Source organism: Rhinoraja longicauda, chromosome 13 (assembly GCF_053455715.1).
Source record: "Rhinoraja longicauda isolate Sanriku21f chromosome 13, sRhiLon1.1, whole genome shotgun sequence".
Taxonomy (NCBI): Eukaryota; Metazoa; Chordata; class Chondrichthyes; order Rajiformes; family Arhynchobatidae; genus Rhinoraja; species Rhinoraja longicauda.
Genome location: NC_135965.1, coordinates 41,636,591 through 41,655,000, shown reverse-complemented (window position 1 = coordinate 41,655,000; position 18,410 = coordinate 41,636,591). Strand labels below are relative to the sequence as shown.

Genomic DNA, 18,410 nt, shown 5'->3' with positions numbered 1-18,410 from the left:
CATAACAGCATGGTGTTACTCTTAAAGGTAATCTTAACCATAATTAAATTAATTATTATATGTGATAATAATAATGAATAATTGGAATGTTATGATAAATAATTATTTAAATGGGTAATTATAATGCAAACTTATAGGGATGAAAGCAAATCTGTGATCTTATCGGAATCATATTATTTTATTAGATTTATCAAATATTTTTTTTGTAAAAGAAGCATTTTTATGGCACAAAATGCTGGAGTAACTCAGCGGGACAGGCAGCATCTCTGGAGAGCAGGAATGGGTGATGTTTCGGGTTGAGATCCTTCTTCAGACCTGAATAAGGGTCTCGACCCAAAACATCGCCCATTCCTTCTCTCCAGAGATGCTGTCTGTCCCGTTGAGTTACTCTAGCATTTTGTGTGTATTTTCGGTGTAGAACCAGCATCTCCAGTTCCTTCCTTCACTTTTTTTGGCACATCTTTGTATCAGGTCTCAACATGTGCTTGATCTTTCATTAAATATTACTGGGAAGAACTGTGGTTCAAATCTACTGCAGATATTTCAAAAGGTGGCTGAATTAGGTTAACACAAGTCAACTGATGATGAGATAAAATTCAGCGAACATTTTATCATGAGGTGGTATTAGCCACAATCCCAAGTGAGGCATGAGTCAATCTGGTGCACTATTTGAGCTTTCCCTTTTGCAAACACTCGAAGCAAGCAAAGAAAATGACCTCAGCTCGAAAAAGGGTTGGTAGAGGAACTGAGTAATGAATTACAGTGAAGTTGGAAAGGGTGGTTCACTTTTGCTTCATGCATGGATTAAGTACAAGGCCAAACCCCAAGCAGCCATCTGCCACATCAGGGTGGTGGTTCAATCATGTTAATTTAGCAAATGCAACAAGGCAGTTCCACAACAAATCCAAAATGATTGCCTTTTATTTTAAAAGACTTACGAAACAAAAGCAGAAGTACGTTCCAATAAAGGTTTATCTTCAAACAGCATGCCATTTAGAAAGACAGTTGTCACAACCTCGTTGAAGAACTAATTATAAATAACAATTTTTTTCAGCAGGAGTAACAATTTTAAAGGTTTTCCCACAGGAACATTAAACTGACTGGTCAGTAATCGCTCATTTTATCTTTCTCTTGTTTTTTTTTAAAGCCAGCATGTAATATCTGCAATCTTCCAGTCCTCTGGCTTTTTTTCTGTGTTGAAGAATTAGTTGATTACTATCAGCATCTCCATAATTCCTATCCTCCTTTTTTGTAGCAACTCGAATTTTATCCCATTTATACCAATTGACCAGCCCACTTTAAACAATCAAGAGTGTTTAATGGTCATATGTACCGGGACTTGAAGAGTGAAATTCTTACTCGCCACGGCTTTACAGGGACATTAAACAGAACAACACAGCATATATAAATTGTTATATTATATAAATATATAATACATTATCAGTTATTCTTGGTAAACCAGACCATGATAGTACAAACCAAAGTATGTAGGGCAATCTTTGTAGTGTAAGTTCCATACTAGTTCGGTGCTGAGGATGAGTTGTGGTTCGGGTTGTGCAGGGTGTTTCAAGATCATTGATGTGAAGAGGGCATTCTTGAATCTGGGGACAACGGTCCTCAGGTTACTGTGCCTTCATCGTAGAAAGGAGAATGTAGAAGGGAGATGAGAGCATGGCCAGGATAGAATGGGTCCTTGATGATATTTGCTGCCTTCCTATGGCATTGCCTCCTATAGATCCCTTCGATGGTGGGGAGGTCAATAGCCATGATCGACGGGGCAATGTCCACCACTTTCTGCAGCCTTCTGCATTCCTGAGCATTTCAATTATCGGCCGAGGCCATAATGTACCCAGTCATTATACTGTACTCTCCCCAATACATTCATCAAGGTTCGCAAAGGTTTTGGTGAAGTGCTGAATCTCCTCAAACCTTTGAGCAATTGAGGCATTGGTGAACTTTCTAATTGCACCTATGTGCTGGATCCAGATCATTCTTGCCAATACCTTCTCTTCATTTCATTTTGTTTTAATCTTGTAATGTCCCTGTTTCCCAAGATGCCAACAGCATTCTCTTCCATACTGAACGCTGGTGCTAAGTGCTCCTCTTCTTCTCCTCGTCTCTCTGACGGGAGTCCTGTGAGACTCTCTCTCACCGCTCTCCCTCTGTGATTTTTGCTGCTCTCCTGCTCTACGGCCAGGTACTGACCAGGACTCGCGAGGCTGAAGAAGGATCCCAACCTGAAACGTTGCATGTCCATGTTCCCCAGGGATGCCGCCTGACCCGCTGAGTTACTCCAGTACTTGTATCCATTTGTGTAAACCAGGGTAGACACAAAATGCTGGAGTAACTCAGCGGATCAGGCAGCCTCTCGGGAGAGAAGGAATGGGTGACGTTTTGGGTCGAGACCCTTCTTCAGACTGTGTAAACCAGCACCTGTAGTTCATCGTTTGTACATGGTGCTAAGTACTTGCTTGGTAAGTCATTTTACCTTCACCATTTCCATTTTGGATCCTACTTAGTACTACTATTCCTCTGACAGCCTTTACAACATAAATGTGCATATTGGATGTCTTTAGATTCCCTTTTATCTGAGAAATGTCTGTTGTGGTCGATGTAGTTTTATCCGGACAGTCTATACTGCATTTCTGCATAAAATCGAAATAACATTTGGTAGCTTACAAATTTTATGTTATTAATTTTTGCTGCATTCACTGAGTTTTATACACGAGCTGAGTCCCCACCAAATAAAAACATGAAATTGGGATAAAAAGATGTTTGAAGCAACGTCTTCAGCCTAAACTTGCTCATAAGATGGAGCCTGTATAGTTCCTGACAAGAACACATCAGTTCAGCACAACCGCTCATATAATGGCAGTTCACAACTGTACACTCCCCATCACAGCAAGACAGCAGCAGGACATGCAGTGGGGAGAAAGGATGTGAATAGGATGGGAAGCTAACCCATCCATCCGTATGAGCGGTTCCTTATGTTTCCCATTGTAACGCAGCCTTTCTGTCACAGGGCCATAACCCAGTCTGTCTGCAGTCTGGTCCCAAACATACAGAGTCCAGCACAGTGCAACGCTGGAGGTGTGGGTATTTAGGTTTTGGTTTAGGTTTACTATTGTCACATGTACCGAGGCACAGTGAAAAGCTTTATTTTTGCATGCTTGCATCGCGGGGCTTGGGTCGGCCCGCTGCAGACCTTTCACCATCCGGAGCGGCCTGGAACGTGGCAACTTCAACAGCCTGACCGCGGGAGATGACGGCAAGGGAAGAGAAAAAGACATTCTGGCCTTCCATCACAGTGAAGAGGTGACTGGAGGAGACTCACTGTGATGGATGTTTCTTTTTTTTTGTTTTGTGTTGGTTATGATTGTGTATGAAATTGCTTATTTTTATTGCTCTATTGCTGGACTGTGGGTGACCTTTCATTTCACTGCACATCTTGTATGTGTATGTGACAAATAAACTTGACTTGACTTGACTCCATACATAGATACAATCAGTTCAAGCTCAAGTACATTAGAAAGAGCAAAGAGTGCAGAATACGGTTCTCAGCAATACAGTTCTCAGCATGGAGTTCATCCATGCTGTCTTTAAATTTTCACTATTGCATCTCCACTGTCAACCCTTTAAGAAAAAATTGCCAGTCTATCCAAGCCAATTCCCATCTCATACCTTCAAAGTCTCCTTTAGTCAAGTTCAGGATCCTCATCTCTGAATTAACCGTGTCACTCTCCATCCTAATGCAGAATTCCACCATATTATGGTCACTGTTGCCCAAGGTGCCTTGCTCAACAAGATCGCTAACTAATCCTTCCTCATTACCCAATACCCAGTCTAGGATTGCCTGCCCTCTAGTCGTTTCCTGTACATATTGGTTTAAAAACCCATCCCGTATAAATTCCAGGAAATCCTCCTCTTCAGCACTGTTACCAATTTGGTTGGCCCATTCTATATGTAGATTAAAGTAATCCATGAAAACCGCTGTACCTTTGCTACACGCATCCCTAATTTCCTGCTTGATGCTATCCCCAACCTCCCTCCTGCTGTTTGGTGGTCTGTATACCACTCCAACAAGCGTTTTCTACCCTTGGCTATTTCACAGTTCTACCCATACCGATTCTACAGCTATGTCTCTCCTTGCTATTGCATTAATCTCCTCTTTAACCAGCAATGCCACCCCAGTTGACCCAATGTCATCTCTGCATTCTTCTTGTTTTCTTTAGGTTTATTATTGTCACACGTCCTGAGGTACAGTGAAAAGCTTTGTTTTGGATGCTACAAAACAGATCAGATATGCTATACTACATTGATACAAAAGGACACAAAGTTCTGGAGTAACTCAGCAGGTCAGACAGCATTTCTGAGAAACATGGATAAGTGACATTTCGGGTCGAGACCCTTCTTTCTGAAATGTCACATATCCATGTTCTCCAGAGATGCTGCCTCACCTGCAGCGTAACCAACCCTTTGTGTCCTTTTGTGTATTAACCAGCATTTACAGTTCTTTGTTTCTCCATGCAGAGATATAATTAGTTCACACTTTAGTACAATAAATAAAGCAAAGGGAAAGAGGGAAAGTGCAGAATATAGTTCTCAGCATTGTAATGCATCAGTCTGGGTGGGATGTGCAAACGTATCCTGCCTCAGAGGACTTTAAAAAAAAACCATGATTGAGATGTTTCTGTGATAAAAATGGCACGGTAACACAGCAGCTGAGTTACTGCCTTACAGCACCAGAGGCGGAAGTTAATTGGTTTCAGTATGAATTGTAAATTGTCCCTAGTGTGTGGGATAGTGCTAGTGTACGGGGATCGCTGGTACCGGTGTGGACTTGGTGGGCCGAATGGCCCGTTTCCACTCTTTATCTCTAAACTAAACTGAACTAAACAAAGGTTGATGCCAGTGGAATGCAAGATGAATGGTGAGGGAACAGTGCTGCCAGACTGAATGCAGGAGACGACATCAAACTCTGCAGTCTCGGCTCCACAGAATAGTCAAAGCAAAATGTGCACCTCTTCCGAATGCCCTTTAAGGGAAGTTGGTTAGACTGTTGAACACCTGGGAAACTTCATTGCAAGCACTGCCACTTTTGATTTTGGTTCCTGCCACTGGTGGTGAGACCCCGGTTTGTCACAGTAATGTGGTTAGTCTGTTTCGGCAGGGATCTTAAACATTAAAAATAACTCTCTTAGAATTTTCCAGACGGTTAAATTCACTACTGAGCCTGGGGACATGAATATTAACTCCCCCACCCCACCCCTCCCCTCTCTCTCTTTTTTTTTTACTAGTTCTGGCCTGAAATGTTATTTCTATTTTGCTCTCCATAGATGTTGCTTGACTTATTGAATGTTTCCAGAAGAGGGGTGATCTTGTAGAGGTGCATAAAATCTTGAGGGGAAAAGATAGGGTGAATGCAGAGCCTTTTACCCATTGTAAGTGAATCAAGAACCAGAGGACATCCTGTAGGTTTAAGTTGAGAGGGGCAAATTTCAATCGGAACCTGAGGGGCTACCTTTTCATTCAGAGAGTGGTGGGTATGTGGAACGAGCTGCCAGAGGAGGTAGTTGGGGCAGGTACTATAACAGCATATATTAGTGGACAGGTGCACAGATGGAAAAGCTTTAGAGTGAAACGTGGGAAAATGGGATGATGTTAGATGGGCCACTTTGGTCGGCATGAAAGAATTGGGCCGAAGGGCCTGTTTCCATACCGCGATGCTGTAACTCTACTAAACCTAGTGTAGTTTAGTTTAGAAATACAGCACGGAAACCGGCCCTTCAACCCGTGCCAACCAGCGATCCCCATACACTAGATATCCTCCACATGAGGGACAATTTACATACCTGTACATCTTTGGAGTGTGGGAGGAAATCAGAGCACATGGAGAAAACCCACAGGGAGAACGTACAAACTGTGTATTCATTCTACTTACAGAACACATGATGCAGTTAAAAGAGAATTATACATCACTTACATCAGGCATGTGAATTAGCATAAAAGCTTTTCCATTCTCAGCTATTGATTTGACATAATGAAGAGTGTTTGTTGTTTCAATGAAAATGATGGTTGTAAATAGCACGCATTAATAAATACTAATATTGTTAGGGAACAAATAAAGCACTTAGCAGTTCTACATTGATCTTCATTTGAAATGCCATTGCAGGAAGTAAGAACGTAAATACCAAGAATTAAGAGCAGGAATATACCATTTAGTCCCATAAACTGGTTCTCCCATTCATCAAGATTGTGGATTATCTTTTAGTTTAGTTTAGTTTAGGGATACAGTGCAGAAACAGGCCCTTCGGCCCACCGAATCCACACTGACCAGCGATCTCCGCTCATTAACAATACCCTACACACATTAGGGACATTTTACAATTATACCAAGCCAATTAACCTACAAACCTGTACATCTTTGGATTGTGGGAGGAGACCGAAGATCTTGGAGAAAACACAAGCAGGTTACGGGGAGAATATACAAACCCCATATAGACAAGCACCCGTAATCAGGACCGAACCGGGGTCTCTGGCGCTGTAAGGCAATTGCTCTACCGCTGCACTACCATGCCACCCTTCTACTTCCTTGTCATTTTCCTGCACTACCCCCATTCATTTGATTCCCTGAGTATCAATGAAGTACCATATGAAGAAAGACTGGATAGACTCGGCTTGTACTCGCTGGAATTTAGAAGATTGAGGGGGGATCTTATAGAAACTTACAAAATTCTTAAGGGGTTGGACAGGCTAGATGCAGGAAGATTGTTCCCGTTATTGGGGAAGTCCAGAACAAGGGGTCACAGTTTAAGGATAAGGGGGAAGTCTTTTAGGACCGAGATGAGAACTTTTTTTTCACACAGAGAGTGGTGAATCTGTGGAATTCCTTGCCACAGAAGGTAGTTGAGGCCAGTTCATTGGCTATATTTAAGAGGGAGTTAGATGTGGCCCTTGTGGCTAAAGGGATCAGGGGGTATGGAGAGAAGGCAGGTATGGGATACTGAGTTGGATGATCAGCCATGATCATATTGAATGGCGGTGCAGGCTCGAAGGGCCGAATGGCCTACTCCTGCACCTATTTTCTATGTTTCTATGTTTCCAGTAATCTACTGCACTCTGTTTTGTGTAGACTCTGTGCCCGAGCACTCCACTGTCTCCTGGTGCAGAGTATTCCAAATATTCGCCCCTTCTGCATGATGGCATTTCACCTTATCCCAGCCCTAAATAAGAAAACCATTATTCTGACGCCGTGACCCCTTGCTCTAAATTCCTCAGCCAAACCTCCACAACTCTTGTGTGGGAAGGAACTACAGATGCGGGTTTAAACCGAAGATAGACACAAAATGCTGGAGTAAATCAGCGGGACAGGCAGCATCACTGGAGAGAAGGAGTGGGTGACGTTTCTGTTCGAGACCCTGCTTCTGAAGAAAGTCTCGACCCGAATCGTCACCCATTCCTTTTCTCCAGTGATGCTGCCTGTCCCGCATTTTGTGTCTATCCTCCACAACTCTTTCTCCACTACGAACATTACCCATCACACCCCACAACTCCCTCACCCATTCCGTTTCCACAACCACCAGCCTACCTAGGTTCTCCCCCTTACTTCACTCCATCATCCCTCCCCCTCTGAGACTCATCACCTCTCCCTCCTGCTTCTCTCTGCCCATCACTCACATACCAATCTACTTGGGTTTCTTCTTTCCTCTCCCTGGTTCACCTTTTCTACCCTCTCCCGTACCCGTTTGCATCAGTCCATCACCTCTCCCCTATTTTTAGATGGGGTCTTTTACCCAGAGTAGTGGAATCAAGAACCAGAGGACATGTGTTTAAGGTGAGGGGGAGGGAAAGATTTAATAGGAACCTGAGGTGCAACTTTTTCACACAAAGAGTGGTAGGTATATGGAACGAGCTGCCGGAGGAGGTAGTTGAGGTGGGTACTATCACAATGTTTTAAGAAATATTTGGACACGTACATGGATAAGACAGGTTTAGAGGCAAAACGCAGGCAGGTGGGACTAGTGTAGATGGGACATTTTGGTCAGTGTGGGCAAGTTGGGCTGAGGGGCCTGTTTCCACTCTGCATGATTCTATGACTGTGACTATTTTGTTCCAATTATCGTTTATCAGCCTTTAAATCAACCCTACCCCTCCCACAGTTCCACCTGCCTATTTTTTTGTCTTCTGTATCTATTTCTACCTATCACATGCTCCCTCTGTCAGAACATGCCCCTGACCCCCCCCCCCCCCAACCTGGCTGTATAAATCATCATTCATCTTTCTGTTCCACCTATCACCCCTCCCTCATTTCTCCACACTGGCTATCTTCCATCTATTCTCAGTCCCATTGCAGGGTTTTGACCCAAAATATCAACCATCCCATGGCCTCCCCAGATGCTGCTTGCCCACTGAGTTGTTTCAACAAAGATAGGCACAAAATGCTGGAGTAACTCAGCGGGTCAGGCAGCATCTCTGATGAAAATGAATAGGTGACGTTTTGGGTCAAGACCCTTCTTCTTAAGTTCTTTCAGCAGTTTGTTGTTGCTTCAGATTCCTGCAGCTGCGGTCTCTTGTTTCTCTGTTCAGGTGGTCTGACCTTGTTGAACAACCTCCTGTGCCGAACTTACTGAAAGCCTTTTGAAGATACAAATGCACTACTCTTACTTGTTCTCCTTATCTCATTCACACAAAAAAACAGATAACATGATATTTCCTGTAGTTCCTTCACAAAACTGAAGAAAATGTTATTTGTGGTTTCTCCAATATATTTCCTCATAATGTTTTGCATATATATGCACACTTTCATTAGTGTGTCGCATAAGAAAGGTTGAATGAGCTGCAAATCTTTCAACAAGCATCAAATTTATGAATCACTTGTACTGGAATAGTACAGCAGATTGCTAAGTTTAATACATTGCCTGTTGTCTAGTTTTATATAATTTGTGTTGGTCCCATGCCTGTGACCGAGTGGGTTTCCTCTGGGTGCTCCTGTTTCCTCACACATCCCAATGCTGATGTTTGTAGGTTAATTGGCCTCTGTAAACTGTGTAGGGAGTGGATGCGAAAGTGGGATAAGATAGAACTAGAGTGAACGGGCCGGCACGGACTTGGTGGGCTGAAGGGCCTGTTTCTATACTGTTTCTTTCAATCAATTAATCAATAATTTAGTTGTGTCAGTAAACTAAATCTTTTATTTACTTAAGTATATTTATCAGACTGACATTTTCGCAGACCAGCATGGTTTGCCTTGTAAACTGTTTTATTCTTAAGTATTCCGAATATTTGGAACAGGCTCTTCCCAAAGGCATTTTGAGAGCTAGGTTAATGAAACCCTCTTTAAAGAACCATCCTATTGTTGGAAGTTTTTGGAATATTATTTACCGACTGAATCAAACGCTAATGAAACATACTGATTCTCGGACATCTGTAACCTGTAGCGGGCTGATACTAATGGTGGAGTACTGGAAGTTGCATGGTGAGACTTGAAATGCTGATCTTTGCACTGGTTTGTAGGAGGAAATGGTCAATGTAAATTTGAGGCACTTTGTAAAACAAAAAAAAATGTAAATGTAAAAAACGTTATTGTCACTACACAAAATACAGCGAAATTAAAGCAGTCCAGATGATGCAATCACACACAGCAGACAGTACAAAGGATAAACCTTTATCCATAACAAGCTAAACCTAATCTACCTGTCAAGAGGTATTCAATATTCGTGAATGCCAAAGACACACACAAACAGCTGGAGTAACACAGCGGGTCAGGCTGCATCCCTGGAGAAACGGATTAGGTGACGTTTCGGGTCGAGACCCTTCTTCAGACTGAGAGTCAGGGGAGATGGATAGATGGGCTGAACTATTTTCATTGTACTTTATTTTCCTTCCACTCCTATAACTACACTGTTCGTGCTGATAAACCAACAGCCCGTCGATATATCTTCCTAATCTTGACAAACAGGTGTCAAGACCATCTTGCGTACGTTGAGACAACAGTCCATGAAGTTTTGGTTTTTCTTTCCTTTGCTGCCGTGTTATAGTGACATGCGTTGCACCAGCACACATACGTACTTCCTCTCCTACACCTCATGACTAAGTAAAAGCAGACTCTGTACCCTTTTCAAACTCAGTTTCCAGAGTCACTTTTCAGTTGAATTGCCATTTTGCTTCCCCGTGGATATTGACACAGATATGAGTTTCAGAGCTAAGGTTTTCAAAAGGGACCACAGCATTGATTTTCGGAGAAAACGACGAACCCGAAAGAGGAGAGGCCATGTTGAGGAACACAGATTCAGTGCAGTATGTATTAAGGCTTAATTTTCTAAAGAGGTGTTTATTTTATATTGAATTAGCATTGTGGCATTTTAGCAATACGTGGTAATAGTCAGGCTGAGACCATATACTATTGATGCCTCCTATGTTCTTGGTTTCCATATTAAGTTGCAAGTATGCTTTTGTTTTTATAACAGAAAGTAGCCGTGACAATATCTCATGGTTGGTAGCCACAACTCAAACCTGAGGAGATAATCTACATGGGTGCAAGTAGCACTAAGTAATAACACATGCTGTAGAACAATATTAACATGTATTTTGAAAGATAAATATAGATCAAATGTACTTTTAAAAACAAATTGATTACATATTCAGGCTTTGAAAACAATGTGTAGGTCAGTCTGTCAACTGATTCTGACATATACAGTTTTGGTGCTGTAGCATTGTTAAAACAGTTGAATATTCTAAGACCTAAGCTGAGAGAGACCAGGGAAGAATCAAGAGGAGAGGAGATCTCTTGATAATGGTGAAGGGATAGCCTGACTAACCTGGATTTGCCTTAAGATGGCAAAGGCAGTGTCAGTTAATAATTATACCTGATTAAAAAGGTCTGTGATTTGACCTGACAGGAATGTCACAGTGGCGCAGCGGTAGAGTCGCTGCCTTACAGCGCCAGGCACCCGGGTTCGATCCTGAGTTGAGTATAGGAGCAAAGAGGTCCTTCTGCAGTTGTACAGGGCCCTAGTGAGACCACACCTGGAGTACTGTGTGCAGTTTTGGTCTCCAAATTTGAGGAAGGATATTCTTGCTATTGAGGGCGTGCAGCGTAGGTTTACACGGTTAATTCCCGGAATGGCGGGACTGTCATATGTTGAAAGACTGGAGTGACTAGGCTTGTATACACTGGAATTTAGAAGGATGAGAGGGGATCTAATTTAAACGTATAAGATTATTAAGGGGTTGGACACGTTAGAGGCAGGAAACATGTTCCCAATGTTGGGGGAGTCCAGAGCAAGGGGCCACAGTTTAAGAATAAGGGGTAGGCCATTTAGAACTGAGATGAGGAAAAACTTTTTCAGTCAGATAGTTGTGAATCTGCGGAATTCTCTGCCTCAGAAGGTAGTGGAGGCCAATTCTCTGAATGCATTCAAGAGAGAGCTAGATAGAGCTCTGAAGGATAGCGGAGTCAGGGGGTATGGGGAGAAGGCAGGAACGGGGTACTGATTGAGAATGATCAGCCATGATCACATTGAATGGCGATGCTGACTCGAAGGGCCGAATGGCCTCCTCCTGCACCTATTGTCTATTGTCCATGGTCTATTGTCTGACTATGGGTGCTGTCGGTACGGAGTTTCTACGTTCTCCCCGTGACCATAAGGGTTTTCTCCGGGCGCTCTGGTTTCCTTCCACGCTCCAAAGACGTACAGGATTGTCAGTTTAATTGGCTTTGGTAAATTGTCCCTGGTGTGTCAGACAGTGCTAGTGTATGGGGATCGCTGGTTGGCGGGGGGTCGGCCTGTTTCCACACTGTACCTCCAGAGTCATAGAGTCGCACAGCATTTAAACAGCCTCTTTGGCCCAACTTGCCCACGCCAACCAACATGCCCCATCTAAACATCTAAACATGCCCCATCTAAACTAGCCCCACCTGCCTGTTTTTGGTCTAAATCCCTCCAGACCTACCCTATCCATGTAGTAAACCTACTCTATGCATGTAAACTAAACCAAAGGAAGAAGAGCATGAAAACACATTGCAAAGAGTTGTTCGAAACCGAATGTTACTGGGCTACATGCTGAGAGACAGTGTGAGGTGTGGTGTAGCTAACACAATGGTTCTGTGGGGAAGGCCCACTGTGTAGATCCTCCCACCATAGAACACTGTCAGGGCAGGACCTATGTGTGATACCCTCTCAAAGTGATCACTGATGAAATATTGGGACAGATTCCTTTTGACATAAAGTAAATCCTGCAAGCAAATGTAATTAATTTTATGTTAGAGGCAATAAATGGTGACATTTCAATTTCCTGCGTTGTACACATTGGGGAAAAAAGTAATCTGTACATCAGTGAAACATGAGTTGTGGGTGTAACTTGTTAGTCTTTATTCAGTGAGGCAGAAAATAGGGAGTTAAATAGTTTAGAGTGTATGACATCGCAACAACTCATTTTGGACTAAAGGAAACAACAGAAACTGTATAATGTGCAAACGTTTGCGAGTGTGTCTTTTTTCTTTTCCAATTTTACATTTAAGTGTTAATTTGGTACAGAAATATTAATAATAGTCCTTAAATGTTTATGCTGGAAGTAATACAATTAATCATATTGATGGATTAAGGCATCTGCGATCTTGTCATTATAATAATGTAACAGTATTGTTTTCAAGATGGCTTCCTGTGCAAGCTTATTTTTACACAGTTGAGCAGTTGTTTCTTTTTATGATCCTAATTGAAAGTAGATGGACACTGAAAGTGTAAATTCCATGTAAAGAATCTAAAATTGTTTAGGCTTCTGTGTGAAGTGTAAAAGTATTGTACTTCTTGAGCAAATTTGACTTTTGTTATGAATGAAATATGTACTGTGGTATGGACTTTAGAGATACAGCGCGGAAACAGGCCCTTTGGCCCACCGAGTCCATGCCGACCAGCGATCACCCCGTACACCTACACACGAGGGACAATTGACAATTAACAGAAGACAAATAACCTACAAACCTGTAAGTCTTTTGAATGTGAGAGGAAACTGGGGCACCCAGACAAAATCCACGGGGTCACAGGGATAATGTACAAAGCCCGTGCAGATAGCACCCATAGTCAGGATCGATCCCGGGATCCTGGCACTGTAAGGCAGCAACTCTATCACTGCACCGCCGTGCCACCCCAGTTGTTTTGTGGTTTGCTAAACAATCATTCAACTGGTGTATGCATGGACGTTTTTTTTGCTTCTTTTAGATTTAGATTTAGAGATACAGCGCAGAAACAGGCCCTTCGGCCCACCGGGTCCGCGCCGCCCAGCGATCCCCGCACACACTAACACTATCCTACACACACTAGGGACAATTTTTTACATTTGCCCAGCCAATTAACCTACATACCTGTACGTCTTTGGAGTGTGGGAGGAAACCGAAGATCTCGGAGAAAACCCACGCAGGTCACGGGGAGAACGTACAAACTCCGTACAGACGGCGCCCGTAGTCAGGATCGAACCTGAGTCTCCGGCACTGCATTCGTTGTAAGGCAGCAAGTCTACCGCTGTGCCACCGTGCCGCCCTAATATGCTGCTGTATCAAAGAGCAGCAGCTAATTTTACTTTGAGAGCAGATAACAAAACAATGTGATCTTTTGACTTTGTTGGTATTATTATAGAAACTTGTGTAATCTCATGCTTTAGTTGACCTGAAGAATAACCTTCTTAAATTCCACTGGAAGAAAAAGAGTAATCAATGCCATTCAGATGACTAAAAAGCTATGAGCTTTGTGGGTGGGGAGCGGAATTATCTATCGACTGGGTTTCAGGAGGGATTGAAGATGACCTCATTTTGAGGCTAGGATTTGCGTGATGGGAAGATGAAGCTAAAGAACTGACACCAGTGGCAAGACTTAGGCAAACATTGGTACTCGGGGAAAGATAAAGGTTTGCGGAGCATGTCGTATTAGCAAGGAGTGTCAGATATGTACCTCGCTCAGGTTCCCGAGAACATTGCTCCATCTCATGATATGGTTAGTGGTTAAACATACGTCAGAATACGGTTATAGATTTCCATTTATTCTTGAGAGGCGGAAAAGGTCACTGTGCGGCAGGAAGGAGTAGAAATGCAGCATGCATTTGAAGGTGACTTTAATAAGTGGCTAAATCATTCACATTATCCAGTGCGTATGCCAACAAACAATCTGCTGGAGGCACTCAGTGGGTCAAGCATCACCTTGAGGGCATAGAGGGAGGGAAAATCCTCATCCTTAATCCATGTCTTGCTGAAACTCCCTCCATCAATAAACCCCCTTCCCACCAACAAGGCTCATATCTTTTTGTGCTTTTCCATTTTTGACATCGGGTGGGGCATTGATTATTATTTTTCTCTTCCCATGGAATTCACGAGGATTATTCTTCAGGTCAACCAAAGCATGAGTTTACACACGTTTCTGTGTCGACGTTTTGGATCAAAACCCCACACCAGGACTGAGAGTGCTGGGGATGTGGCGAGCCAGCGGCAAGTAGCTGAATGTTGGTCTGAAGAGGCAGGTGCAGCGGAGGCAGAGAACCTGAGACAAAGCGACGGCATCATTATAAGACATAGGGTAGGATGAGGCATAGTCTAGGTAGCTGTGGGAGTCAGTGAGTTTATTGTAAATGTTCATGGATAGTTTATCTCCTGAGACACGGGCAGCACGGTGGCGCAGCGGTAGATTGGCTGCCTTACAGCGCCAGAGTCCCAAGTTGGATCCTGACTATGGGTGCTATCTGTATAGAGCTTGTATGTTCTCTCAGTGACCGCGTTAGCTTTCCTCTGGGTGCACCGGTTTCCACCCTCATTCCAAAGAAGTACAGGTTTGTAGGTGAATTGGCTACGATAAGTTGTAAAATTGGTCCTAGTGTGTAGGATAGTGTTAGTGTAAAGGGTGATCACTGGTCAGCGTGGACTTGGTGGGCTGAAAGATCTGTTCCCGCACTGTTTCTCAAATTAAAGTCTAAAGTGAAGTAAATATGGAGACAGAGACATTTAGAAAAGGGAGAGAAGTGTCACAAATGATACAAGTGAATTTTGGAGCAGGGTGGAAGTTATTAGCGAAGTTGATAAAAAACATGAAGAGAAAGAGTTAGAGTGTGATATTGGAGAAATTGTGAACAAAGAAGTTCCATGTAGCCAATGAAAAGACAGGTGTAGCTAAGGCACATGCAAATATGAACAACAATACTTCCTTCTACTTGTTTTATGCCAAAGAATGGGTCGACAGGGCTTGTATTTACTGGAATTCAGAAGGATGAGAGGGGATCTTATAGAAACATATAACATTCTTAAAGGATTGGACAGGCTAGATGCAGGAAAAATGTTCCCGATGTTGGGGGAGTCCAGAACCAAGGGTCACAGTTTAAGAATAATGGGTAGGCCATTTAGACTGAGATGATGGAAAAACCTTTTCACCCAGCGAGTTGTGAATCTGTGGAATTCTCTGCCACAGAAGGCAGTGGAGGCCAATTCACTGGATGTTTGCGAGAGTTAGATATATCTCTTCGGGCTAACAGAATCAAGGGATATGGGGAAAAAGCAGGAAGGTGGTACTGATTTTAGATGATCACCCATGATTATATTGAATGGTGGTGCTGTCTCGAAGGGCCGAATGGATCTGCATCTATTTTTCTATGTTTCTATGTTCTATGTTTCTTCCTACATTAGTCTTCTCCTTCTACCCACACCTTCTCATGTCTGTTTTGTTCATTCACAAATGCAATGCCTCTGGTATTTCTCAGCAAGCATGTTGGTTAGTAAGTGTGATATTTCAATGATCGTTCAGCCTTTTAATTCGACCTACGCGCCTGCTGGTGACGTCAAAACAACTCTCCTTATGGGGTTCCCTCTGATATTCATGATCAGAATGAGAAAGTGGCTAGGGAAGATTCAACTTCAATATCACAAGTTGGGAGCAAGAATGGTGCACTGTGCCAGGCACGGTAGCGCAGCGGTAGAGTTGCTGCTTTACAGCTAATGCATCGCCGGAGACTCAGGTTCGATCCTGACTACGGGTGCTGCACTGTAAGGAGTTTGTACGTTCTCCCCGTGACCTGCGTGGTTTTTCTCCGAGATCTTCGGTTTCCTCCCACACTCCAAAGACGTACAGGTATGTAGGTTAATTGGCTGGGTAAATGTAAAAATTGTCCCTAGTGGGTGTAGGATAGTGTTAATGTACGGGGATCGCTGGGCGGCACGGACTTGGTGGGCCGAAAAGGCCTGTTTCCGGCTGTATATATATGATAGTAGTGCGGCTTGATAATAGTATCGACCTAGAAAACGTGGCCTCCTTGAGGGTTAAGGTTAGCTGTGAGCATGGCGTCTTGTCTGTGGTAATCTCTTCCAATGCAGTAGGTATGAAAGGGCAAGTTTTTCAGAATGAACCTTACACAAAGTGGTGGCACAGTGGTTGAGTTGCTGCCTTACACTGCCGGAGACACCAGTTTGATCCTGACTGTGGGTGATGTTTGTGCGTTCTCCCGGTCACCACGTGGGTTTTCTCCTGGTGCTCGAGTTTCCTCCCACATTCCAAAGTCATGCTGGTTTGTTGGCTAATTGGCTTCTGTAAATTGTCCCAAGTGTGTAGGAGAGAGCTAGTGTACTTGTGATTGGTCGGCATGGACTCGACGGGCCGAAGGGCTTGTCTCCACGCTGTATCTCTTAAAAAAATGATGCCCAGTTTTTGTCACGAGGTGTCTTACCGTTGCGGAAATTGGAGAGTGCAAAGCAAATTCGTTCTGGAGCACATTGCGCGCTGGTGGGTGAGGGAGGTACAGTTTGGAAACAGGCCCTTCAGCCCACCAAGTCCATGCTGACCACCGAGCACCCATTCACACGAGTCCTTTGTTATCCCGCTTTTGTATCCACCCCCTACACTTGAGAGGGAATTTACAGTGGCCAATTAATCTGCCAATCTGCATATCTTTAGGACGTGGAAGGAAACGCGCACAAGGAGGAAATCCGTGCTGTCACAGGGAGAATTTGCAAACTCCACACAGTCTCGGTTTACTTTGGTGATACTGCCACTGTGCCAACCACTGGGGCTCCCTGTTAATAGTCATGATGAGATGGATAGACTCTTTTCGAAAGATGCGTTCAGTCTTTTGTTCAACAAAATCCAAAAAGCCCATTCACGCCTTAGCTGACACATGATTAAAAACTGGACACATTCTCTTCACTTCCCATTTCTCAAACCACTGGGGTGAATGAACTTATGTCGACGCATACAGTATCGGGGATTAGATTCTGCTTCTTGCAGCTCATTGCTCTGAATTGTCCCTAGTTGGGTCGTGCTGGTGTATGGAAATCACTGGCCGGCATGGACTCGGTGGGCCGAAGGGCCTGTATCCAAGCTGTGTCTCTAAAGTCTATAAGTAAAGTCTAAATCTAGCTCATTTTTACCCACCATGTTGGTGTAACTTGTAATTGGTTCCATCTTGTAGAAGGTGCCAAAAAAGGATCATTTTTCTATTTATATATCTGGTGTATGACCTAGGCCCAAGCCTGCTCAGGTATAAGAAGCTCCAAGTTGACGAGTAGCATAAACTGTGATGGATTTTGTTTTGAATTCAGTGGTGCTTAGAGCGAAAACACTACAAGCTTTTTGCAGATGTTACTAAGACTGGTAAATACGGTTGTTCAGAAGAATGTAGGTATTTTAATCAAGACCTTTATCCTGACATCTTCAGGTATATGCTTGACTTGGTGGTTTTAATTGGATCATTTTACATTACTGAATTTAATTAGCCCTGATAGTAATATAATACAAGGTGCTTTGTTAGTTATCTCCAAGAGGTGATTTACAAAGATTAGCAAGCTGCTGTGCTTATGATGAGAAGATTTCTACAACAGAAATATTTAATTATGTGCACATACTTTCTCATCCTGAACTTGCCCATTTGTATACAGGTGGCCTGATTAATGGTGGGTTTACTTTAGCATCTATAACATCTCAAAGTGTGACACTTTCTCTTATATTTTTTAACAAATCATCTTAAACTCTTCTGAAACCATTCTGCAATTTGTGTTTCTTTCAACTGTTGCATTAATAAATTAACAAATTTATGTGCTATTACAATGTCTAATAAGGAATGGCCAGACTGCCATAAATATTGTTTCATTTGATGGAGGTTACGGCAAAAGAGCATGAACGTCTGGTGAGCTTCAGTAATGTGGTTGGAGATTTAGTTCTCACTTGGGCTTCACCAGCGGCCCCAGGGTCTGCGGAGCCCGCGGCTGGGGCCTGGGTCGGGGGTGACTGGAGAGGACCCAGCAGCGATAGTGGAGAAGTCGGTGTGGCGGTCGAAAATGGCGCCGACCGACGGACGAGGACGGACCGTGTGGAAGTGAGGACGCCGCTGCCGGGAGAAGGAACAAAGGAGGACCCGGCGTGGGGGGATCGCCATGTGGGAGGGGGAGG

At 43.4% G+C, this 18,410-nt stretch overlaps 1 protein-coding gene across 6 annotated transcripts in view; it reads left to right on the top strand.

Moving 5' to 3' along the window:
* Positions 1-18,410, top strand: part of dock10 (dedicator of cytokinesis 10) — a 237,631-nt gene that overhangs the window by 67,625 nt on the left and 151,596 nt on the right. The window contains exon 1 of one of the 6 annotated variants that reach the window (XM_078410846.1): positions 10,188-10,296. The exons of the other annotated variants lie outside the window; for them this stretch is intronic. Within the exon in view, the coding sequence (XP_078266972.1) occupies positions 10,189-10,296 (108 nt within the window). The 5' untranslated portion in view covers position 10,188. Of the gene's footprint in view, positions 1-10,187; positions 10,297-18,410 lie in introns of those variants that run through there. 6 annotated transcript variants of the gene reach the window in all.